Source organism: Papio anubis, chromosome 10 (genome assembly GCF_008728515.1).
Source record: "Papio anubis isolate 15944 chromosome 10, Panubis1.0, whole genome shotgun sequence".
NCBI lineage: Eukaryota > Metazoa > Chordata > Mammalia > Primates > Cercopithecidae > Papio > Papio anubis.
The window spans coordinates 2,659,029-2,681,732 of NC_044985.1; the positions used below are offsets into that span (position 1 = coordinate 2,659,029).

The following is a 22,704-nucleotide window of genomic DNA, read 5'->3' on the forward strand; positions in this document are numbered from 1 at the left end:
GACCGCCCCTAGGACATCAGCAGAGCAGACCAAGGGCCCCAGCCCTTCCCACCGCTGATGCAGGTGCCCAGGCAGGGGTTCCGCCGCCATGAGCTGCGGTGTCCCCTCTGAGCCTCGGTCTGGCCTCAGGGGCTGGGATGAGGACTGAGGGTGACAGCGCGGGCTGGCCGCCGCCCCAGCAGACCTGTTGGAGTTGTGCGTCAGCTGCTTCAGGAGCTGGCAGTAGACCTCGTCCTGCAGGGCCGGGTGCTGCAGGGCCAGCGTGAAGATCTGGTCGGTGAGCTCCAGGCTGGGCCGGGCCTGCCGAGAGGGGTAGTCGCCCATGTACCGGAGGATGGGTGTGGCTGTCAAGGAGCACGGTGCTGGGCCGGCCCCACGCTGACCACAGACTGGGGATAGATGCTGACCCTGACCTAGGCCCCTTGCCGACCCCTGACCCCAGCCCTGCGGTGAGCCACGTGTGGGCTCTGTCCCGCCACTCTGGGTTTCTCAGACCTCCTGGGCTCTTCTGCCCTAGAGCACAGCTGTAGGGCCAGGAGCTGCCGGGTGCCTCTGCCCTGGGGTTGACAAGGCGCAGGCAGGCTGGTGGGGAAGGATATCGACAAAGATCTGGCAGGCGATGTCCCAGAGGTCAACGTTGGCGTGGACTCGCTTGAGCAGCGGCTGTCGCAGCGGCTCGGAGGAATAGGCCCACAGGTGGCCGCGGGCACGGGCCAGGGGCAGCACGGCCATGCTCACTGTATCCTTCTCTGGAGCCCTGTGAGTCAGAGGCTGGCATGAGGCCTGCCCTGTGGCCTTCTCTGTCCCACGCCTCTCTGTCCTCTGACACCCCTGGGTGGCTGTGGGAGGGCCAGAGCACCCCACCCTGCCGCAAGCCCCTCCTGACTCCCCTGGCCTGGGGAGGCCAGGCAGGCTCCACATGGGTGGCGTGGCCTCTCTGCAGCCCTCGGTGGGTGCAATGAGGTGGAGCGGGGCTGGGAGCGGGGGTGCAACGGGGCGGGGCTGGGAGCGGGGGTGCAATGGGGCGGGGTGGGGCTGGGAATGGGGGTGCAATGAGACGGAGCGGGGCTTGGGGGGCACCTGAAGAACTCGTAGGAGAACTCCTCCAGGGTGTGTGGCTTTTCCTTGGGTGGCTCCTCGGGACGTGGCTCTGCGAGCTGCCCCTCCTGAGCCGCCAGTTTCCTCTTCTCTGGTGACATGGTGAGCAAGCTCTGGAGGGGGCACAGGTCTGTGGGTGCCCAGGAGCCACCGCCCATGAGGCCCTTCCTGCAGGCTCCTCCCAGCCCGGCAGCCTCAGTGACTTGGGAGAGGCCAGGCCCAGGGCTGGACAGGCCAGGGCTCACTCACACCCGTCACCTGCCGTGTGACCCAGGACCGTGACTCTGCTTCTCGGTGCCTCTCTCCTTTCCCTCGGGAGGATGAGTGCCAATGGCTGTGGCACCCACATCACCTGTTCTGGGGGCCACGGCACTCTGGTTTCTCAGACCCCCAGCTCCCCTTCTCCATGGGGCCCCCTCTCACCCCAGCCCTACCTTCCTGGTCTGCCACCAACTTCAGGCCTCAGCACAAATGTCCCTCCCTCAGGGATGCCTTCCCAGACAGGGTGAGCTCCCCACCCTATTATTTATCCCTCTCCTTGGTGGCACTTTACACAGTTGCCATCCAGGCATCATTATCTGCCCAAATGTCTGCCCTGAGCGTGGAGCTGCTATTGTGCCCAGACTCATACCACAGGCACAGGGCACATACTCGGCACTCGGTATGTCCATGTTGCAATGCCTGCCGTTCCTGCCTCCTGAGAGCCTGGTCTTGGCTGGGGTGGGTGGTTCCCTTGTGCGGGGAGAGGCTTGGGCCCCCTTGGGTCAGAGTGTAAATGAGGCAGAGAAAGATTGGGTTTGTCCCCAGGACACACCCATGATGGAAGAGGGAGGGAACACCCATTTATTGAGCGCCTACTAAGTACCAAGAGCTGGGCTGGCTGGCACTGCACACGCACCTTGCCACAAGAATGGTTGAGGGCTGCCCAGGTGGCCCTCCTGGCCTCTGCTAGGTGGGCTGCAGGGCCTGAACTAGGCCTCCTGACTAGGCATCCCAGGACCGCTCCACCCTGCCCTCGGGTACCCAGGCTGAGGACAAGGGAGCGTGCCAGTTACCAGCAGCTGTGCCGAGGGCTTAGTGACCGTGGGAATGGTGTAGAGGCAGGCCGTGGGCACCAGCCCCGTCTTGCCTGTCCTGTCATTCTGGCCGAGGGTCCAGTTCTCAGAGGCCAGCAGCCCCTGCTTCTTTGTCAGGACCAACAGGTCCCCCTTCTTGAAGGCCAGGAGGGTGGTGTCATCTGTAAGGGTAGGGAGGCTGCCATTTGCTGAGGGCTCTGCAGGGGCCAGAGGCTGTGCTGGCATTTTGGGGGTCATCTCCCTTGACGGATGAAACAGAGGCACAGAGTGGTGGGCAGACCACTCCAAGAGTGAGCAATGGTGGGACTGGAACCTCAGGGGCCTCAGACAGCTGTCACCTGCTACAGCTGCACAGGCACAGAACCCAGGGTGGGCGGGCGCTCGAGAGCTGTGACTGCAGCCCTAGCCCTGGGAGACCCTCGGAAGGCTGACCAGGAGCCAGGGATGAGGGAGGGGAGGATGCACAGGCTGGCAGTCCCCACACCTGGCCTGAGTGCTGCCTGCCTCTCTAGCCCGCTTTCTCATCTGGAATTTGGAGATGGCAATCCTCTTTCCCTCGTGCGGTGGCCGTGAGTACTGAATGGGGCAACAGGGCAGCACATCTCAGCTGACGTTTCTCACTGCCCAAAGACCCCACGCACAGCCTCTTCTGCTGCATCCCAACCAGCACCCCCTTCTGAAGCCCCTGCACTAACTGCACCACCCACTGCCCATGACTGCCCCGCCAGCAGCCTGGGCCAGCAGGGGTCCTGGGGCTTTGTTATGCTCCCCCACAGCCCACAGACACAGCCCAGCTCGCTGGAGTGCTGGCTTGCAGGAGAGCTGCGGCCAAGAACTAGGCTCCCACCCCCTTGAGCTGTGTGACCCTGGGCGGGCTACCTCCGTCTCTGGGCCTCTGGCCTCGTGCCTGTAAAATGGGATAATAGGGTGCTTCTGCAGCAGTGCACTGTGGGGATGGTGTTCAAAGCTTCCCTGGGCTGGAGGCTGGCCCCTCTCGGTGCTTTTGCAGCCGTGCAGCGCTGAGCATGGCTGGCCTTGTGGGGCTGGAGACCACCTCCTTTAGCCCCTCATTTTGTAGAAGAGGAAGCAGTGGCTGAGAGAAGGTAGGGCCTGGTCTAAAGCTGCCCCCACAGAGCTTTGGGGCCCGCCCTCCCTCTGCTTGCCTTGCGGCTGCCGTGTGTGGAGATGAGCACGCCGCCTCCCTACAGACCCCACGCGCAGCCCTCCCCCGACCCCACCCAGTCTGGCACCTGTGGCCTTCCTGTCCTGCAGGGCCATGGCGAACACGGACCTCTCCTTCAGGCCCTCCAAGAACAGGGCCACCAGCTCAGCGATGGCCACGCTGCTGGGCGACACAAACTCGTACTCCTCATGCATGGTGGAGAGCAGCAGCCTCTGCCTGCCCTGGGCCTCCCTGGACACAAAGGGCAGCGTGACCAGGAGCCCCCTCCACCTCCCCGTGATCCAGCCCCTCAACAGCCTCAGGAGGTGGGACTGGGGGTCCTGGGTCACAGATGAGGACACAGAGCTGCTCTACCAGGGCCAGGACCAGGCCAGACACCACTGTGGGTCTGGACAAATGAAGGACGGTGGGGCACAGGGTCCCTCAGAGGCTGCAAGTGGTGCAGCCCGTGTGTGGGGTCGGCTCTGGGCAGATAATGAGGTGGCCGGTGTGCAGGGACACCACAGGGACGCTGCAAAGATCAGAGCTGAGCTGAGTCGGCAGCTCTGCCATGTGCTAACTCTGAGCCACCTAGCCTCGGCGTGCCACAGTTTACTCATCTGCAGAACGGGTGATGCTGTCAGGACTTCGTGGCATACAGGAAAGTACCCAGCACAGACAGCCTCAGTGAGAGGTGGCCAGTGGGGAGTGGTGGCCACTGTACACCTGGCACAGCCCAGAGATGCGTGTGCCACTCTGTCGTGTGCTTTAACCAAGGGGCACTCTGGCAGGGCTTGGGTGGGACTTCCCAGAAGGCATGAAAAAGTTCCCAGTCAACGAGAGCCATGGAGACCCCTGGGAGTGGGGGTCAGCCCCAGCCTAAGAGGCCCCCCTGCCCTGGCCCGTGCCCCGGGACACACCAGGCACCGTCCCTTGCCACTGTCCCAGACAATCTGTACCCTCCAGGCCACCAGTTCTCGTCCATGACAAAGAAAGGAGCCTTCTAAATAAGTGCACACCAGAGGCTGCACGCTTCTGTGCCCTTTCCGGGTGGATCTGGGTTTCAAAGAGAAGCTGCGAGTGCAACCGTGATGCTCCAACGGAGTACTTTGTGGGCAGTGCAGCCTGGTGCGGGAGGGTGGGGCTCCCAAGTACAGAGGGCATCGTATACGTTGATTCTTGTCCCACCCCGGCCTGTCACCCGGGAGTGCACGCTGCCCCTCTCCCCATCTCTCCCTGAGCCCCCAGATGCATCAATCCAAGGACTCAGGGTGTGAGGAGATCTTCCCTCAGGGCCCCCACCTGTTGGCAACCAGACCCATGACCTCTGGGAAAGAGAGCTCCAGCAGCGTCTTCTCCCGCTGGTCCAGGAAGCAAAGCCCCTTCCAGTTAACAGCCAAGATCAGCTGCGTCTTGGGCAGGCGGGGGCCTGGCCAGGAGAGACGGCAATGTGAAGGCTGCATGGGATCCCTGGGTGCCCAGCCCATACCCGCTCCCCGCCCCCCGTCAGATGCCATTACCTGAGAGTGTGGTGACTTCAAAGAGCCGGGAGAAGAGCAGCGGCCACTGCAGGCGGGCGGCGTCCACCACCTGCTCTTGCACGGCCAGTGGTGTGGCTTGCCTCTCAGCGTATGGGGCCTGAGAGGGGGATCCTGGATGTCACCTCCATCACCTGCCTCCCCAGTGAATCCCTCACCCAGTGCTCAGGGTAAAAGAGTTGGTGGATCCTTCTGAGAAGCCTCTACTTAAAGCGAGGCCAGTGCCTGGAGACGGATCCTGCAGGGAGGGACCTGGGACGTCCTCAGGGACTGGCGCAGCCCTATTTTTTTTTTTTTTTTCTCTTTTTTGAGACAGAGTCTCGCTCTGTCACCCAGGCTGGAGTACAGTGGTGTGATCTCGGCTCACTGCAAGCTCCGCCTCCTGAGTTCAAGCAATTCTCCCGCCTCAGACTCCCGAGTAGCTGGGACTACAGGCGCGTGCCACTGCGCCTGACTAATTTCTGTAGTTTTAGTAGAGACGGGGTTTTGCCATGTTGGCCAGGCTGGTCTCAAACTCCTGACCTCAGGTGATCCCCGTCTTGGCTTCCCAAAGTGCTGGGATTACAGGCATGAGCCACTGTGCTGCCCTATTCTACCTGGGAGGGGTGTGGGGACCCGTTAGGAGGAGGGAGGAAAGCCGTTCCCTGTCCCCTCATTAGCGTCTGTAGGGCGGGGCTGCGCTAGCTGTGGAAGGCGCTGTCTGTGTGCCCCAGCCCAGGCTCGCTCTTGCCCGCCTATGCCTTGTGGGTCTGTGACTCGCTCTGTGCAGGAGGGCATCCTGCTCCGAGTCTGTGTCCCGGGCGCTTCTCTCTTCTTCTCTGGAGCTCTGCTTTGTCTCTGGGGGCCTCTCTCAGGGACCACCTCTAGTTCCTTGTCTTCCAGTTTCCTTCCTTCCTCTTTCCTGATTCCCTGCCTTCACCCGTTCCTCTCCCCAGCACCACTGTGCTGTGTCCATCAGCGACCATAATATCCAACCGAACTTTCTTTTCACTGTTTGTTTAATACAGTGTTATTTCTTTAAAAAGTGGCTACTATTCATATACTGACTTTGGGAATGTAATAAATGCATCAAATCTGAAGGGTGATCTGAAAATATTCGACATGTATCAAATGTTTAGAATGTCCATACACTCTGGCCTGGGGGGTTCCCATGCACCCAGCGAGGGGATGCTAAGGCTCAGGGGCAGGCAGAGGGGCCCCCAAGGCCATGGCATGGTCAGCAGTCAGCCACTGCGGGTGCCCTCTCGTGCCGAGAGGCCAGGGCCTGGCCAGACACTGCAGTGCAGACCAGCACAGGGACCCATCCAAGATGCCAGCTTGGAAGGAAGAAGGTGGCATGGGCCGGTGACAGAGAGCTGAACTGAGTGGACTGCTTAAACTTGAAGGGACGAGGCTCTACATAACTGTCAAGCTGAAGCTTGTTGTTCCCCGGGGGTGGGGACTGTGCGGAGGGAATCCATCCCTCTGTACACCACGAGCCCCCACTGCCTGAAGGAGAGCCCTCGGCTGGGTGCCTGAGCGGCATGCAAGCTGACCTTGGCGCAGGCGGCAGTGACGAGGCTCGCCCACCTGTCTGGGGGCTTGGTCCTGTACAGCCTGTGGGGGATGCAGCTGGGCAGCAGCTCCTGGACAGCCTGGCTCTCCGCTGAGGCGCCGAGCTGTACGTAGCAGTGCCGGGCCAGCAGCTCCACCAGCTCTTCCTCCTGCACAGCCCAGGGCACCCACGGGGACGAGTGAGAGGAGGAAGGGCTCACCCTTCCCCAGGATGCCCCTGACCGGTGGCAGAGCTCCTGCCCCAGCACAGGGGAGCTAACCTGCAGCTCAGGCAGGACCTTCCCCCTCCCTGCGTGCCCTGACTGGGTCACCACGCAGGCCGGGAATCCCAGAGGCCTCGGCCCGAGCCCCACAGGCCCTGTGCCTGAGGACAGCGGCTGCTGTTCAGTGCTGGGATGAACCCCGGCAGGGTTGCTCTGAGGGGCAAGGTCCTTCCCCACCGGAGCTCCAGTCCTCGCTTGTCAAGAGAGACCAGCGGCCACCCCCGTGGAGTTTCTGCCGGGGCTCAGCTGGACGGGACCCAAGAAGCCCCTTCCCGCTGGAAGACCAAAGCCTCGTGGAGCCTGGTGTCCCGCCACTCCCTGCCCACGCCTCTTCCACGTGGGCTTCCTGCGCTGCCGTGGCCGCCTCCCATGGGTCCCCGAACAGCATCTTCCTGACTCGGCACAAGGAGGTTGTCTGCTGCCCCCAGAACTTCAGGGGCACAATCACTCTTCTTTCTCACAATCACTCTACAACCGAGCTCCCGGTACTCTCTGCACAGTCCAGGTGACAGCCCCTCCCGAGCCCCCCAGTCAGATGAGGGCCCGAGGCTCAGCAGTGACAGGACTCTCCAAGCTCACAATGCCAAGAAGAGGGGGAGGTAGGCCTCAGGCATTAGGGCTCCAAGGCCACGTTCTCGACCACCAGGTCTCACTGCCCCATAAACAGAGCAGGAGCGGTGAGGCCAGGCAGGCCTGGGTCCTCTGGGACCTGCTGCCGGAACCACGGACCCCGGAGGCTTAGACAAACCTGTGGCCTAAGGGAGGAGGAAACACAGGCTGGGCCTGGAAGGGACCTGCACCCTTGTGACCCCCTTTCCTGGCCCCCGTTCCTCTGCCCTTGGCCTCCTGCCCCTCCGCCTTCTACCTGGCCTCAGAAGCCAGTTGGGTGCCTCCTGATGGCAAAGCCCAGGGTGGCCCTGGCTCTCAGCCCCTCACCTTCTCGAAGCTGTATTCGCCAGACCAGACTCCGTGCAGGACTTGGCGGTAAATGAGCTCAGTGCTAACGGGGTCCTCCCGGGAGTCGTGCCAGGGGGCGAAGAATTCCTTCCGGAAGTAGATGCGCCAGGGTGACTGGCGCTGGCTCTCACCCCTCTCCTGGGCCAGCTGCTCACACTGGGCGATGGCATCCATGACGTGGTCACGCCCGCTGCCCAGGGACCAGAACTGAGGCCAGAGTCGGGGAGCGGGGGTTAGCAGCTGTTGCATGTTCCACCCCGTGGGGATGCCCACCCCACGGGGATGCCCACTGTCAGCATGTGCAGGTGGAGGACAGGGCCTGGGGCCCTTGGAGCCCAGCACGGGCTGAGTGGACACTGCTGAGCCCATGTAGACAACTGAAGGGCTTCTCCACACAGCAATGGCCTGTCTGCCACTCCCCATTACTCTCCCTGCAGCCCCTTCCCTAAGAAGGCAGACATAAGTCTGGCCGATATGACTCGGCCTTGGGTGCCTTGGTTGGCAGACTGGTGTGTGTCTGAGTCTGAGGGTGTGGAATTGGGGGTGCCTGTGTGGGCGGTGAGGGTCTGTGCTGGTGTGACCCTCCATGTTTGCTGCAAGGGTGTCCACAGCTCCTGGGCATGAGGGAGTTTGGAGCAGGAGACTGGTGTGAGTGCCTGATGTCTGTGCGTGGCAGCTGCGTGGGGACCAGGTGTGCATGCGGCACTGCTGGGGCTGAGGTGCAGCTGTGAGGTGACCATGTGAGTGTGGGAGGACAGGCTGCTTGCTGTGTGTGTGTGTATGTGTGCACCTGCCTGTGCCTGGAGGCTGGGAGGGTAGGCGGTGGCTGGGCTGGATAGGTGAAAGGGGTTGAGCCTCGGGGTGCCCTCCCTGGGTGTATGAGGGAGGCGGGTGATGGGCAGGGTGCCTGGCCAGTACCTTGTCGTACACGGCGACCTGGAGGGAGAAGCCCAGGTGGTCGCTGAGGCCCTGCTTGTGAGCGATGTGCAGGCACACTTCCCGAGATGTGGAGGCTGAGTCCACAGAGACGGTCAGGCTCTCTCCAGTGGCCAAGATGACTTGGATGGGGATGTGCTTCTTGGACTTGACAGCCTGGGGACAGATGAGATTCAGTTCCCCGGCCTCTCGGAACCTATGGACAAGAGGCCGGCCCCCCATCCACCACCTCCCTCCTCTCCCCAGTCTATGGGCCCTGCTTGCCATCCCATGGGTTCCCGGGGGTGGGCCCTCTGAAGCCCCAGGCCATGGGCTTTGCATAGAAAACAAAATTCAGGCCAACAGGTGTTTGCTGCTGGGAGCACAGCCACCAGGCAAGAGCAATGTTAGTCACAGGCGTCCAGGTCCTCCTGGACCTCCAGCAGGGGCAGCCTCGGGCCATAGTGGCTGCTTTTATGAGAATCCTGAGTTTGGTGTGGTTGAGTGACTTCACCTCACAGAAGACCCGCAGCTCTTGGGAATCCGAGTCCAAGACGCGGGAACATTTTGGGGCCTTTATGTATTGTCCCCTTGTGTCAACATGCACAGCTACTGCAAGTTCACCTACAATTCCAGGGCTCAAGGGAGGGAGCCCCTGTGGGCTCGGGGGCAGGGTGAAAACAGAAAGAAGGTACAGCGGAAGTGACCCGCAGCTCCTGGTCTAGGGCACCTCAGGCCACAGGGCAAGCACCTGCCAGGGTTAGGCTGGGGCCAGAGCTTTGTGTAGAGCCGGGTGCAGGGGTGCCCTCGCCACCCTGGCTGGCTGTTCTGAATGACCCTTCCTGAGAAAACAGCGAGAACTCACAGATGACACAGTTGCCAAAGCAGGTTGAGGTGGCACATGTGCCCAACAGCAGTGCCACCAAGGATGCCAACCATGGTGTGACCACGGCCCTTGTTACCAAGTGAAATGCCCTTGGAGGGGAGAGCTGGAAGCAGCTGGTGCACTGTAATGCTAATGAATGGGTCCGGTGATCTTCCCCTTAGCTAGTGGGGCCCTAAAGGAATATGGATTCGGAGATGGGGGCCACGCCTGGGGAGGCTGAGCCCCAGGGGCACTCACAGGGACCACTAGCATGGGAGGTACTGCAGAGGAGATGGCGGGGCTCGGAGGACAAAGTTCTGTCCTAGAAGAAGGCACCCCATGAGCTATGGGGGGGTCCCTGGGGGCCTGCACCACCCCACCCTGCCAGCTCCCACCCCTGCCAGCCCCTACCTGCAGTTCCAGCCAGGTGGGAGGCTCTGCACGCACCCCATTGGCATAGGTGCGTCTCAGGCGCTCGGCACAGAAGGGGCCATAGGTCGCTGGCCCTTGGCCGATGAAGTTCAGTAGATACTGGTAGATGAGGAGGGGAGAAGGGAGGAAGACACTCAGAAAGGACGCCAGTTTCTACTCACTGCCCAGGTGGACTTAATTCTAACACTCAATGTGTAAGGCACAGTGAGGGGCACCCTCACACCTGTGAGAAGGCACATGGATCAGTGTGTTTCTGAGGAACAGCGGCAACACGTTTCAAACGGCGCATAGTCTTGACGTGTGCACACTCTTTGTTGCAACAATGCAGGCCTATCCTAAAGGTGGATGTGTGGTTTTTGATCATGGTGGCATCTATGGAGACGAATGACTGGAAGATGAACTCTAAGTGCCCACTCACAACTCCAGTGCCTTCTGGAACAGAGAGGCCTCAAGCTGGCGTCTGGGAGGCAGATACCATGAGAAAACATAATGAAGACAGTAAATGAAAAGTGCAGGGCCAGGCACAGTGGCTCACGCCTATAATCTCAGCACTTTGGGAGGCCAAGGGGGGAGGATCACCTGAGGTCAGGAGTTTGAGGCCAGCCTGGCCAACATGGTGAAACCCTGTCTCTACTAAAAATACAAAAATTAGCCTGGTGCGGTGATGGGCACCTGTAGTCCCAGCTACTCTAGAGGCTGAGGCAGGAGAATTGCTTGAACCCGGGAGGCAGAGGATGCAGTGAGCCGAGATCGCTCCACTGCACTCCAACCTGGGTGACACAGTGAGATTCTGTCTCAAAAAAAAAAAAAAAGGCAAAAGAGTCCATGTCCCAGACATGTTCAAGAAAACGCATTGAAGCTCTTTTTGTGTCACAGAAAGATGTTGTTTCTTCTGCCTTGGGGTGGGGAGGGACAGCCTGGAAGGGTTTACTGGTGTCAGGAGCAGCCTGAGTGCCATGTACAGATGGCCTCAGTGACCGTGGCTCCTGCTGTCCCCCAAGGGGACATGTGAGAAAGTGTTTTCTGTTTGATCATAAGAACCCTGTAACACCAGGAAAGACCAGAAGAAAATATTAATAGGAAGTTACCTCTGTGTGTGGGGATGGATCTTTTGGCTTTAGATGTTCTGGATTTTCACATTTTAATTTTATAATCAGAATTTAAAGGTATATCAAATCAGTGAAGCTTGGGGCTACTAACACTCGGCCAGCCCACCTCCATTTTCAGTCCTAAGAACTAGAAAGAGGCACTGAGGCCCATCTCCAGGCAGGGCCCACTCCTGGACACCTGTCTTTTCAAGGCCCGTGTCATGTACCTTCTCATTTTAGTGTTGAAGTGCCATCCTGGCACCTGAGCCAAAGTGAAATGACCCTGCAGACCCTGCATAGGGGCTGGAAGAAGCCAGGAGCAGGGTCCTCTTTTCCAGATGGGGAAACTGAGGCCTGTAGAAACACAGGCACGGCTGCCCATCTGTCCTGCAGGAGCAGGAGAAACGGGCCACGGACTGGGATTTGTGGACCTGCTCCAGGGCCAGGGGCTACCTATGCTCCCACCGTAACCCGCCCCCTGCCCGCCTTCCCGGACCCTCTCACCTTCATGAACCTCTCTGAGGGTGGGAAGCAGCCGAGGCAGAGGCTGAGCAGGATCCAGCCCCGCGCCACACTGCTTGTTTTGAAGTTCTCTGAGAGCTGCTTGCAGATTTGGCAGTAAATCTCATCCCTGAAAGACACAGACCATTGGGAGAGTAGGCTGGGGGCTGGAGAAGGAGAGGAGACAGGGGTACCTGGGCACACAGCTCTTCAGCACCTCTGGGGGGTCCCATATGCAGGGCACCTCTCCAGCACTGGGGCCCTGCCCAGCCTCCTCTTCTCTCAGGACAGGGCCACCAGGCTCTGCATCCCTACTCGATTCCTCTCCCATGGCCTGTGCTCTCGGTCCTTCAGAGTGGGGCTGGGCTTCAGGAAGGAGCGGGTTCTCCAGCCACAGCCCTGTCCTTAGCAGCTGCACCCTCTGCACAGCCCATCTGCTCCCAGATGTGTGGGATCCCCAGCCTCATGGTGAGATCTCGCCTCACAATGATGATGTTCATTTCTCCCTCTGCCTTGAGGCCCCACCTCCCTCCCTGAATGCAGCCCCTCCCCTCCACAGCAGAGAGAAAAGTGAGGACTTCATGGGAACCACTCAACCCCATCTCTTGACCCTTCCCACTCCCACAGTCTGTGGAGCTTCCCCACTCCTGGAAGGGGTGTGTTGGGGGCGGTTCTCTCCTGCATCCTTCCCCATGGACTCAAGCCTCTATCATGCTATAAAAGTGGCCCATTAGCGCCTCAAATCCCACGTCTCCAGGGGCCAGCATCTTTCCCCTACTACTCCATGGTGTGCTGGTAAATGTTCATCAACCAGCTCCCCAGGAAGGAAAGCATAGCATTGGCTTATTTCTGTGGTGTAAATGTTCCCACCAAAGCCAATGTCAACCGCGACACGACATCACCGAACAGAGTTGGGAAGCAATGTGCATGGCTGACTCTCTGAGTTCCTGCATCCCTCCTCTTTCTGCACGCTACAGGCATCACCATCAGCCATTCACTCAAACTGGAAATCTGGGGGTCATCCTGGAGCCCTCTCATCCCTCCATTCCCCCAATCCAACCGGCCCCCCCATCCATCCAGCTCCCACAATCCAACCAGCCCCCAAAACCCAACTGGCCCCCATCATCCAACCGGCCCCCACCACCCAACCGGCCCCCACCACCCAACCGGCCCCCACATGCTGCCATCTGTCTCCTGCATGTTTCCTCTGTCCCCTCCTCTTGGCTCCTGTTCCTTGGGCAATTCCTCATCAGCTCTCTCTGGATCTCTGTAGCAGCCCTGCCTGGCCTCCCAGCCTGAGGCTCCATCCTGCCACATTGCCAGGGAGGTCTTTCTGGAAGTCAAATATGATCAAGATCCTCTCTTGCTTAAACCTTTCCCCACTTCCCTTAGGATAGAATCGAAGCTCCATGCCCCAACTATGGCAAATTACTCAGAAATTCCAGACCCTATGGGCTGTCTCAAGGGTGACTATCGCAGGCCGAAAGAGTGAGGGTGGCAATCAACTCAGTATACCGCTGAAGGCTCTATGAGTAAACAGCAAACTGTTCTCATAAAAGCAGAATGTTGGCAACTGACAAACTGTGTCTACTGCCCAGAAGGATTGCTGAGGGCAGGCTACGACCCAGGCACAGGAGTTTCTTGTGATTGGCTACAGGGCACATCTGAAGCCTGTTAGTAATCATAGGAACCTGTGATCAATTAAGCAGCTGACCAACTGTTACCTCCTCCTCCCTGCTCATGCTACCCAATAAATACTAACAGCTGAAGCAGCTCAGGGTGGGGAGCCCTTCTTCCCCTGGTCTGTTCCTTTAATACTGCTTCTTTTGTCTTAAGTTTTCATTTCTACATTCATCCCCCTTCGTTCCGTCTCGTAATTATGGTCTCAAGTAGTGACAGTAGTAACTCTCGTAATGATGGTCTCAAGTAGTAACAGTGGCAAACTGTGGCAAATGGTGTCTGGACAGGGACACAACAGGGACAATCAGGGACAAACAGACCTGAAGGGACCTGCAGGGACAAATAGAGATAAGTAGGGGTAAACAGAAATAGAGATAAATAGAGACAAATAGAGATAAGTAGGGAAAGACAGGGACTTGCAGGAACTAACAGGGACTATAGGGACAGACAGGGATAGATAAGGACTAGCAAAGACTAGCAGAAATTTGCAGGGACAGACAGGAACAGATAAAGACAGATAGGGTCCTACAGGGACTTGGGCGAGGAAGGTCTGCTGGAGCAAAAAAAAAGCCCAGAAAAAACTAAAAACCAGGCGAACGAGAACCCCGTTTCAAGTCTGCTGGCGGCATAAGGTTAGTGCTCTGAAAAGGTACTGGTCCGTGTCCTAGAGGCACAAAGAACGGGCAGTTTTTGAATCAGGGTAACATGGGGAAGAATTTGGTTCTTTTCTCTTTTTTGTTTGGAGTTTGGTACGTACCATCTTTTTGTCATTATTTCAGGGTTTGAGAGAATTTTTTGCCCCACCTACAGCACCTGTCGAAAGTGGTGAACAGGAGAGGAAGGATGAAAATTGGCTTGTACCATCTTCTTTTGTGGCTACAGAAAGGCTAACTTTAGCTTTGTCTTTCGTGGCTTGTAAACGTGCGCTGGCACCTTTGAGATGTGCAGAGGACTTGGGAGGTTTTCTCAGAGCTTGTCAAGATGTGGGAACTGAGCTTCCTTGCTCTGCAAATGTTGACTCAGGCAACGGCTAATTTTGTAGCTGACAGATCTAAAAGAAGCCAAAGGGTTAAGCCCTGAAATGGGAAAATGTTGTAAGTGTAGGAAAATTGGACATTTCAAAAAAGAACACTGCCAGACCTCTGGGCTAAAGGGATCCTATAACACAGTTCCTCTCTCAACAGAAAAAAACGCCAAGACTGCCCTCATTACAATAAAGGAAATCATTGGGCTCATCAATGCCACTCACAATTTCATCAAAATGGCACTCATTTCTCATCTGGAAATGAGAAGGGCGCCTGGACCTGGGCACCTCAAACAATGAGGGCATTCCCCGTCCAGGCCACAGCTCCGTTTCAGGGGTCGGTCTCCAGAGGTACACTGATTCCCAGGAATGCCTGGAAACGCAGGATTGGATCTCCCAGGCAGAGTGTGTTTCGTTAACTGGAGGAGACTAACTCACTAAGATTCCCACTGGTATTTGGGGACCTTTGCCAACAGGATACGTGGGATTAATGTGAGGTAAAAGCTGTATTAACTTACAGAGCATTATTGTAACCCCAGGAGTTGTTGATTGGGATTGTGAAGGAGAAATTCAGTTGGTGGTGATGTCACAAGGCCTTTGGGTTTTTGAACCGGGAGAATATTTACTTAACTGTTGCTTGTTCCCTGTAAATTGTACCCTTCTCTAAGAAAGAAGTGAGGAGGTCAGGGATTTGGAAGTACAACTAGGAGAGAGATGTATCTATCACAACCCACAGCATCTAGTAGATCCACTTGTGCAGTGTGAATTGAAGAAAGTAAGTTTTGTGGGCTTATGGATACAGTCTCTCATGGTAATAGATCTTGAGGATTTTTTTTTTTTTTTTACTGAGTTATTGCACGAGAAGGATAAACTCTTGATTTGTTTTCTCTGTGTCTTCCGTTAATCAGAAAGAGCCTGGCTCTTGCTATCAATGGAGTTTTTCCCCGCGGTAAGTAACCAAAGGGGCAGAAGCTGAGTTGCAGCTTGTGAAGCGGGTGCTTCAGCAACGGCACGCGTGCCGGCTGCAGCCACAAAAGCCTTTGCCTCTGCTTCAGTAGATTCACTAACAGGAACGAGGGTATGCTTGTGTTTTCACAGGAAATGAACAAACCATGTGGGTGCCCTCAGGTGTGTGCGACCATGCAATGGGAGACTGGAGGGACCCATGGATCCCAACCGTGGGCCTGGTTCCCCCAGTACCAGCTGAATGCGAAGACGGAACACACCACCGACCGGCAATTAAGGGCTGCACAGCCTGCAATTGCCTTTCTCAATTCAAAAACAAAAAGGGAGAGAGGCTGCAGGCTGAAAAGGGCCGTGATCAACTCAGTATACCACTGAAGGCTATATGAGCAAACAGCAAACTGTTCTCATAAAAGCAGAATGTTGGCAAACTGAAACTGTGTCTGCTGCCTAGAAGGAATGCCAAGGGCAGTCATGACCCAGGCACAAGTGTTCTGATTATCTACAGGGCACATCTGAAGCCTGTTAGTAATAACATGAACCTGTGATCAGTTAAGCAGCTGACCAATGGTTACCTCCTCCTCCCTGCTCATTCTACCCAATAAATACTAAGGGCGGAAGCAGCTCAGGGCGGGGGCTGTCTTTGTTCCCTAGGAGCAGGGAGTCCTTTCCTTCTTCCCCTGGCCCCTTCCTTTAATACAGCTTCTTTTGTCTTAAGTTTTCATTTCTACATTTGTCCCCCTTCCATCTCATAATAACGGTCTCAAGCAGTGACAGTAGTAACTGTAGTTGTGACGGTCTCAGTAACCACGGCAGTCTGTCACAGGTGACCTGTTACCCTTTTCCTCTGGCAAACAGCCCTCCTCCTTCCTGGCCCAGGTAGGCACTAAGGTCACTCCTCCCTGGTGCCCCTATGGAGCCCTGAACAGACCTCCATCTTAGCCCATACGGGTGTTGTGAATTTCCTGGTCCTCTTGTGCCCCCCAACTAAAGGGTGAACTCCTCCAGGACAGACCCAAGTCTTCATCTGTCTCCAGCCCTCAGGCTAGGGCCTGACCCAGAGTGGGTAACGAGCGAGTGTGTATGGAATGTGTGACAGATGTGGAACGGGGCATCTGCTTTGGGAATTTCACCAAGCCCCCGCAGCCAAGGACAAATGGATGCTCACATCCAACATTCTAAAGAGACACATTCTTGTAGGATTTACTAAAAGGTGGCAGAACTAGTGCAGCCACCAAGCCACCTCCAGCCTGCATGAGGGAAGATAAGAAATTTGGAATGTGATCCTGGAAGGGACTTCATGGGGGTAGAGAGATCTGTGGCCCATTTCTACTCCCTGTAAGTGATGAGGGTGGTGAGTGGGACCCCAGGAGAACTGCCAAGAGCGATGGGGGCTGCCAGAGAAGAGAGCCATGTCACTCCCCATCTGATGCCTGCTGAGCTCCAGAAGCCCATTTGCCACCTCCCAGGGTACTAGAATAGAGCCTGTTGACTGAGTTCTTGCCAGTGCTTGACTTTTGTACCCTAGAGTTAGGGACCTCCATGAACAAAGAGATTAGTGCCTGCTTGCTCCTGGAGAATTCTGAGCCCATCCTGATGGGCCAGGAGGAGAGAGAACAGGAGACGGGAGCTACACATGTACTGTATGGTTGGGCAGGCATGAGCTTCCTGCTGACCAAAAGATGTCGTGGAAGGAGCTGAGCTTCAGGCATCTAGATGAGATCCCGCACAAGCAGGCAGCCCATTTTCTAGAAGACCCCAGCGGGAAGAGGCTGTGGGATGTTCCACTTCAGCCTAGAGTCAGTAGGAAGTCTCAAGGGATCAGTGTTGGACAGTATCACTGCTGGACACCAGCACTGTATGGGAGTGCCTATAGGGGGTGTCTGAAGAACCCAAAGTACACATCATTCAAACACAACTTTTATGTGTCTGCCATATTGGAGGGTGTGGTGGCCAGTGAGGATTAACCATGAGAGAATTAGAACCAGCTAAGTCAAAAGACTTGGCCAGCTAGTGTCATGCAGGCAGCTAAAACTTGAGTAGGAGCCCTGTAGTCTTACTGGCTTGAAGAACCAGAGGAGAGAGTTTGGGGTACCCACAGCAGCTTGAAAGTGAGAAAGGAAATCTTGGAATAAAGAGAATCAGAGGAGTCCTAAACTTTGCACATAAAATCTTCCCAAATCTCTGGTTGGCCCCTGACATGCATGGTGGGGCAGACTCCAGGTACTCTAGCCAAGGCTAAAATAACTAAACAGGGATTCCAGCTTCTGCTCATCCTGGTGGAGACAGAGTTTGAGTCCAGCCAAGGTAGTTGCCTCCTAAAATAAAAAGTCAATGCTCTTTGAAAGAGTATAACAGAATCCAGAGTCTCTAACATATCATCCTCAATGTCCAGGATACAACCCAAAAGCACTAGACTTATGAGGAAAAAACAGTCAAGTGCCACATATATGAGGAAACAAACACACCACCATTCTCAACAGAAAAGACAGTTAATAGAGACTGACCCTGAGATGACCCAGGTATTGGATTTGCAGAAAAGATTTTAAAACTACTGTAACTCTGCTCAAGGATATAAAGGAAACAATGCTCATAGTGAATGAACGAATAGGAAATCTTGGCACAGAAATATAAAAAAGACCCAAATACAAATTCTAGAACTGAAAAATACAATATCTGAAATAAAAAATTTGTTGGATGGATATGACAGCAGACTGGGGAAGACAAAAGATCAGTAAATTTGAAGACAGGTCAATAGAAACTATTCAATCTAAAGAACACAGAGAAAAAAGAAAAGATAAGTGGACCCCTAGGTACCTGAAGAACAATATAAAATAATCTTACAGAGGCTTAAGTAGATTTTGAAGGAAAGGAGAGAGAAGAGAGACAGAATGAGGTAGAAAAAATATGTGAAGAAATAATGACCAACAGTTTCCGAAATTTCGTTTAAAGTATTAACCTAAAGTAAGTGAACCCCTAAAACACAGTAGTCTGTCCCTTAAAGCAGTGAACAATCAGCCTCTGTATCTTTGAATTCTGCTTCTACGCATTCAGCCAACACGGAGGGGAACTGCAGTGTTTGCAGGCTGACTATACATGTTTCTTCTAATTGGTATAGAAACCCATTCCTATAAAGCAAATTGTATATAAAGCACAAAATATATAATACAAATGAGACAGCCATTCATTTACAGGGCCCTACACTACAGCCTGCTCTAAAAGGAATCGCTGGTCCATGATGACTCTTTTCCTAAAACCGGGTTTTACTCATGGCTTTTTAAAACGCAGAGCACATAGAGAACCCTCGGTGGCCATGCCATCTGCTGTCCTGAGACCCAGCCTGCAGGCTGCAGGACAGGGAGGTGTCATGGGGTGGTGGGGGAGGCTGTGGCCATGGGCTGAGAGCCAGCAAGGGGATCTGATGCTCTGAATGGGGCTGGGATGGGAGTGGGCACTGACCTGAGGCTGGGCCGCAGGATGGCGTAGCCCACAATGAAGTGCACCTTCTCCAGGTTGGACATGGGCCGGTCTGCACCAAGGCCATCGGGCTCCAATGCCTCCTCTCCAATGTTCAGCTGGCTGGCCACCTTGAAACCCAAAAGCAGCCATCAGGACAGCTATGATTCTCCCCATCTGCCAAGTACGAAACTGGTGCACAGGGAGGGAAGCAATAGACTGGAACCCTGCAGCAGGCCAGCAGCAGAGCTGGGAGCAGAGATTCTGTGCCCTGGGCTCACCTGGCCCGTGATCCAGGAGGACCGCTTCAGCTTCATGGAGGAGATATCCTTGGTTCCTTTGTCCTTGCGGCCAGATCTCTGTGGAGGGAGACAGTTCCCTCAGGAAGGTGAGCCTGGGCTCATCTCAGTGATGCTGACCCCACAGCCCTCTGGGGTGGAGCACATGTCCCTCTCACCCAGCCATTTCTTGGCCCGATTTATAAAGCACCATGCAATCCCTCAGCTCGGTGGAGCTTTACCACACACACAGGTGCATGTCCCATCCTCACTTCCAGGTGTGGAATCAGAGGCTCAGGGAAGGCAAGAGACTGGATAAAAGCTGCTCAGTGGGTCACCAGCCCCCAGGGAGGGGCTCAGGGCTGTTCTGATCCCAAAGCTTGTGCCCCTCCCCAGTAAACCCCTGGGAGGTGGGACTGGGTCTACACTCAGGTGCTTAGGAGAGCCCCAGGCCATGGTCATTCTCAGTAAAGATGGTAGATGAAGCAGGATGTCCTGCCACTGCAAGGTGCTCTGCCCGGGATCTGAAGAGCCGGGGTTGAGAGGCCGGGTGGGAGGCAGGGACTGGCTGTCAGCCACTACGATCTGTTGCTCTCCTTAGGCAGAGGCCGCCCCTTCTCATGATGGTGTCATGAGAAGAATTTGCTGCCAAACTTGGAGCTCAGTGTGGGACTGAGCTTGCATGGGGGTCAGCCTGGTCCAGGGCCAGGCTTAGCTCCTGGGTGCGTCAAAGCTGGTTTACCGTGCAGGGGCTGGCCATGAAACACAAGAGCTGGCAAAGTCTGTGAGGGCAGCAAGGCTTGCTGGGCTCACTGCTCTGTGCCTGGGGCACATCATGGGTACTTAACAAACAGGTGCAGGACAGAAAACCTGAGATCTGACCTCTGGGAAGCCAGTCCTGCTTCCCCCCATGTCCACCCTCCAGAGGTGCTGGTTGGCTGGACTGCCTCCCAGAGTCTTTACTCTGAGTGGCTGCCAGCCTCCGAGGTGGCCCCCGTGATCCCTGCATCCTGAAATTCCTGCCCTGTGTGGGCCCCTCCCACAGCCACAGGTATGTGACTTCCAAGACTGAACATTTGCACCTTCCTTTTTGCCTTCCTTCTTGGGTCGCTCACGTTGGGGGAAGCCACGTTGTGAGGATGCCCAGGCAGCTTTGTGGAAAGGCCCACGTGACAAGGAACTGAGGCCTCCCACCAACAGCCATGTGAGTGAGCCTTCTTGGGAGCAGCTTCTCCAGCTGCCAAGCTTTCAGATGACACCATCCCCAGGGGACAGCTTGACAGCAACCTCATGAGGGACCCTGAGCTGGAACTATGCAGCTAAGCTGCTCCTGACCCTCAGAAACTGTGTGAGATCATGAACGTGTGCTATTTTAAGCAGTGAGGTTTGGAGGAGTAATTTGTCACGCAGCTACAGATATCTGACACACTCTGGCAGAGCCCACACCTCCAGAGATCAAGGAGTCAGGGCTTGGGCCTGGGCAGTTTCTCTGTAATTCCAGACAAGGTTGGCCATGTGATGGGGCTGCAGGCTCCTTTAGATTCCCATGCAGTTAGTCTGCACACAGGACCCCACAGGTATGGAGCTAAGTCCCAGCTGGTCACCTGGCACATGGAGCAGTCATGGGCTCCTGCCACTGGCGGGCCACTGAGTGCTGTCACTGCTGTGTAATTCCTTTGGACAGTTCTTGGTTAGTTCCACTAAGATTACAACATGGAAATGGACCTTAGGAAGGATTTTGATCAAAAATGGATGTGAATTAACTTTCATTAGAGGGCAGGGTAGACCATGGGTCAGGAGCTCGGTTTTTGAATTCAGCAGAATGGATTCAAAGCCCAGGTCCCATATACATGTCCACTGCAACTGGGGGCAGGTCATTTCAGCTCTTTGTTTCTTTAGCTATAAATAAACATAGTCATCCCTACCTTGTAGGGTTGGCCCACCTGGGAATTGAATTAAGAGACGCAGCTGGCACATAGCAGGCTGTCAGTCAATAACACCTGTTATTATTATTGTTCTGTGCATCTGAATCTGGCTCAAATCACACCCAATACTCAGAGTCCAGGGCACCCTCTCCGTTAATGACTGTATAATTCAAACAGTCCGGGGTGGGGGTTCATGAGCTCCTGAGCATGACTCAAGACTGAAAGCACCCGCGCCATGGCCTGGGGGCTGGGTTCACTGGGTGAGGCTGAGGAGACGGCTCCAGGTCTTATCTCTCCGTCCTGTCCACGTCCTGTCCAGCTGCCCCAGGGACTGGGCCCTGGTAGGCACCTGGCAGGTGTCACCCTCCTCTGCCCACTGCTGCCCCCCACTTGCCTGTGCAAATCTGTGCTGTGGAGCCTGGGCACCGTGCCCCCTGCCCAGCGTGTCATGGATCTGCCGCATCACAGAGCTGCCCTGCTGGTTGCTCCTGGCATACAGCACTGGCTCTGGGAGGTCGCCCATGAACCTCAGGATGACGTTCCACACGGCCAGGGCAGCCTGGGGAAACAAGACAGAAGGCCCAGTGGGAACCCATCGGTGACTCCAGCCCCTTCCTTCTTCCCCTGAGCCATAGCTCAGACCCCAGGCTCGGGGCTGGCCTGAGCCACTAGAAGCCAGTGAACCCTGGTACCAAGCAGTCAGCATCATCTTCGTGGTAAAGCAGCGGGTATCGGAGGGGCCGCCGGATGTGCGTGTGGCTGGCTGATTTCTGGAAGTAAGTCACGGCGAACTTGGGGAAGGTGTACTCGGCCAGGCCATCCACATCCTCCTCAGGCTCATCCACCATGGGGACTGTGTCCAGGTCAACCTCAGGCAGCTTCTGGGTCTTTGATTCCAGATCCTGGGGCCAGTGAGGGAGAACACGGGTCAGCAGGGCTTTCAGATACCAACCAACCTATCAGCTGGCTGTCCAGCAGGCCGGGCAGCACGGGGGCTGTGGCGTTACCCTGCTCCCTCAGGTGCTGGAGACCACCCATCCCCACATTCAGTGAGCTCAGGCGGGCTGCTGTGTGCCAGCACAGGGCTCTCTCCACACCCTGCTGGGCAGGGGCAGGGCTCCTCCTGCCCTCTCCCCTCCTGGCCCCATGCTCGGACACTGTCCTCTACCGCATGCACCATCCTCACCGCAGCTTCCCCAGCCACACTGCAGAGCAGCGGCCTCAAAGGGGCTCTGGGGGTGCCCGGGTGGGGTCAGATATACACGGGGAATGCCGTGTGACGGAGAGCCCAGTAGCATTGGTAGAGAAGGCTGTAGGAAGTCTTGCAGGTGGGAAGCCTGCCTGACTCAAAGACTTTGACCACAGAACCCACGCACGCTCCCCTCCCTCTTCCGTGCAGGACCAGCAGGCCTGCACCACACACTTGGCCACCGCTCTGGCTTCTCAGGGAACCGAGAGGTGGGCTGAGTTCACGGACAGGGCAGGTTTCTTGGGGCGGATTGTGGACACCAGGCTTGTGTTACCTCAAAGCGCGGCGAGGCCTGGCCCTCCTGGCCCCCAATCATGGCAGGGAGGAAGCCAAACACCTTCTCCACCATCTCCGTGTCAGTGACGGTGTCGTAGATGGATTTGCGCTTCTTGGCGGGGAGAGCGCCTTGGCTCTTCTGCCCCTCGGCCGGGATGACCAGCGGCGCCTGCATACCCTGTGGGGGAAGTTTACCAAGCAGGGCTCAGGGGGCCCAGCCCTGCCTACCCCACAGGGCAAGCACCTCCCAGAAGCCAAGTAAGCCTCATCCTGCCATCATTTGTCCAGATCAGTATTCTGCTCTGAAACAACAGATTTTAACAGCCAGGGTGGTTGGAGATCAACCAGTCAGAGCTTTCCCTTTCCCAGTGACAGTCAGAGCTCCGGAGAGGGGAGGTTGCTGG

The 22,704-nt window shown here is 56.3% G+C and overlaps 1 protein-coding gene across 4 annotated transcripts in view; it reads right to left on the reverse strand.

Annotated features, from left to right (window-relative positions):
- Positions 1-22,704, reverse strand: part of MYO7B (myosin VIIB) — a 101,626-nt gene that overhangs the window by 6,370 nt on the left and 72,552 nt on the right. For all 4 annotated transcript variants that reach the window (XR_004176442.1, XM_031651157.1, XM_031651158.1 and 1 more), the window contains 17 exons: positions 22,299-22,478; positions 21,468-21,677; positions 21,170-21,334; positions 18,854-18,931; positions 18,576-18,703; positions 11,453-11,579; positions 9,840-9,959; positions 8,567-8,740; positions 7,628-7,855; positions 6,410-6,577; positions 4,857-4,974; positions 4,639-4,765; positions 3,425-3,588; positions 2,154-2,335; positions 1,081-1,211; positions 600-757; positions 185-338 (listed from right to left, as the gene is read on the reverse strand). Coding sequence is in view for 3 of the 4 variants with exons in the window: in XM_031651157.1 (XP_031507017.1) it covers positions 185-338; positions 600-757; positions 1,081-1,211; positions 2,154-2,335; positions 3,425-3,588; positions 4,639-4,765; positions 4,857-4,974; positions 6,410-6,577; positions 7,628-7,855; positions 8,567-8,740; positions 9,840-9,959; positions 11,453-11,579; positions 18,576-18,703; positions 18,854-18,931; positions 21,170-21,334; positions 21,468-21,677; positions 22,299-22,478 (2,612 nt within the window). In the remaining variant the exon portion in view is untranslated. The remainder of the gene's footprint in view (positions 1-184; positions 339-599; positions 758-1,080; positions 1,212-2,153; positions 2,336-3,424; positions 3,589-4,638; positions 4,766-4,856; positions 4,975-6,409; positions 6,578-7,627; positions 7,856-8,566; positions 8,741-9,839; positions 9,960-11,452; positions 11,580-18,575; positions 18,704-18,853; positions 18,932-21,169; positions 21,335-21,467; positions 21,678-22,298; positions 22,479-22,704) is intronic.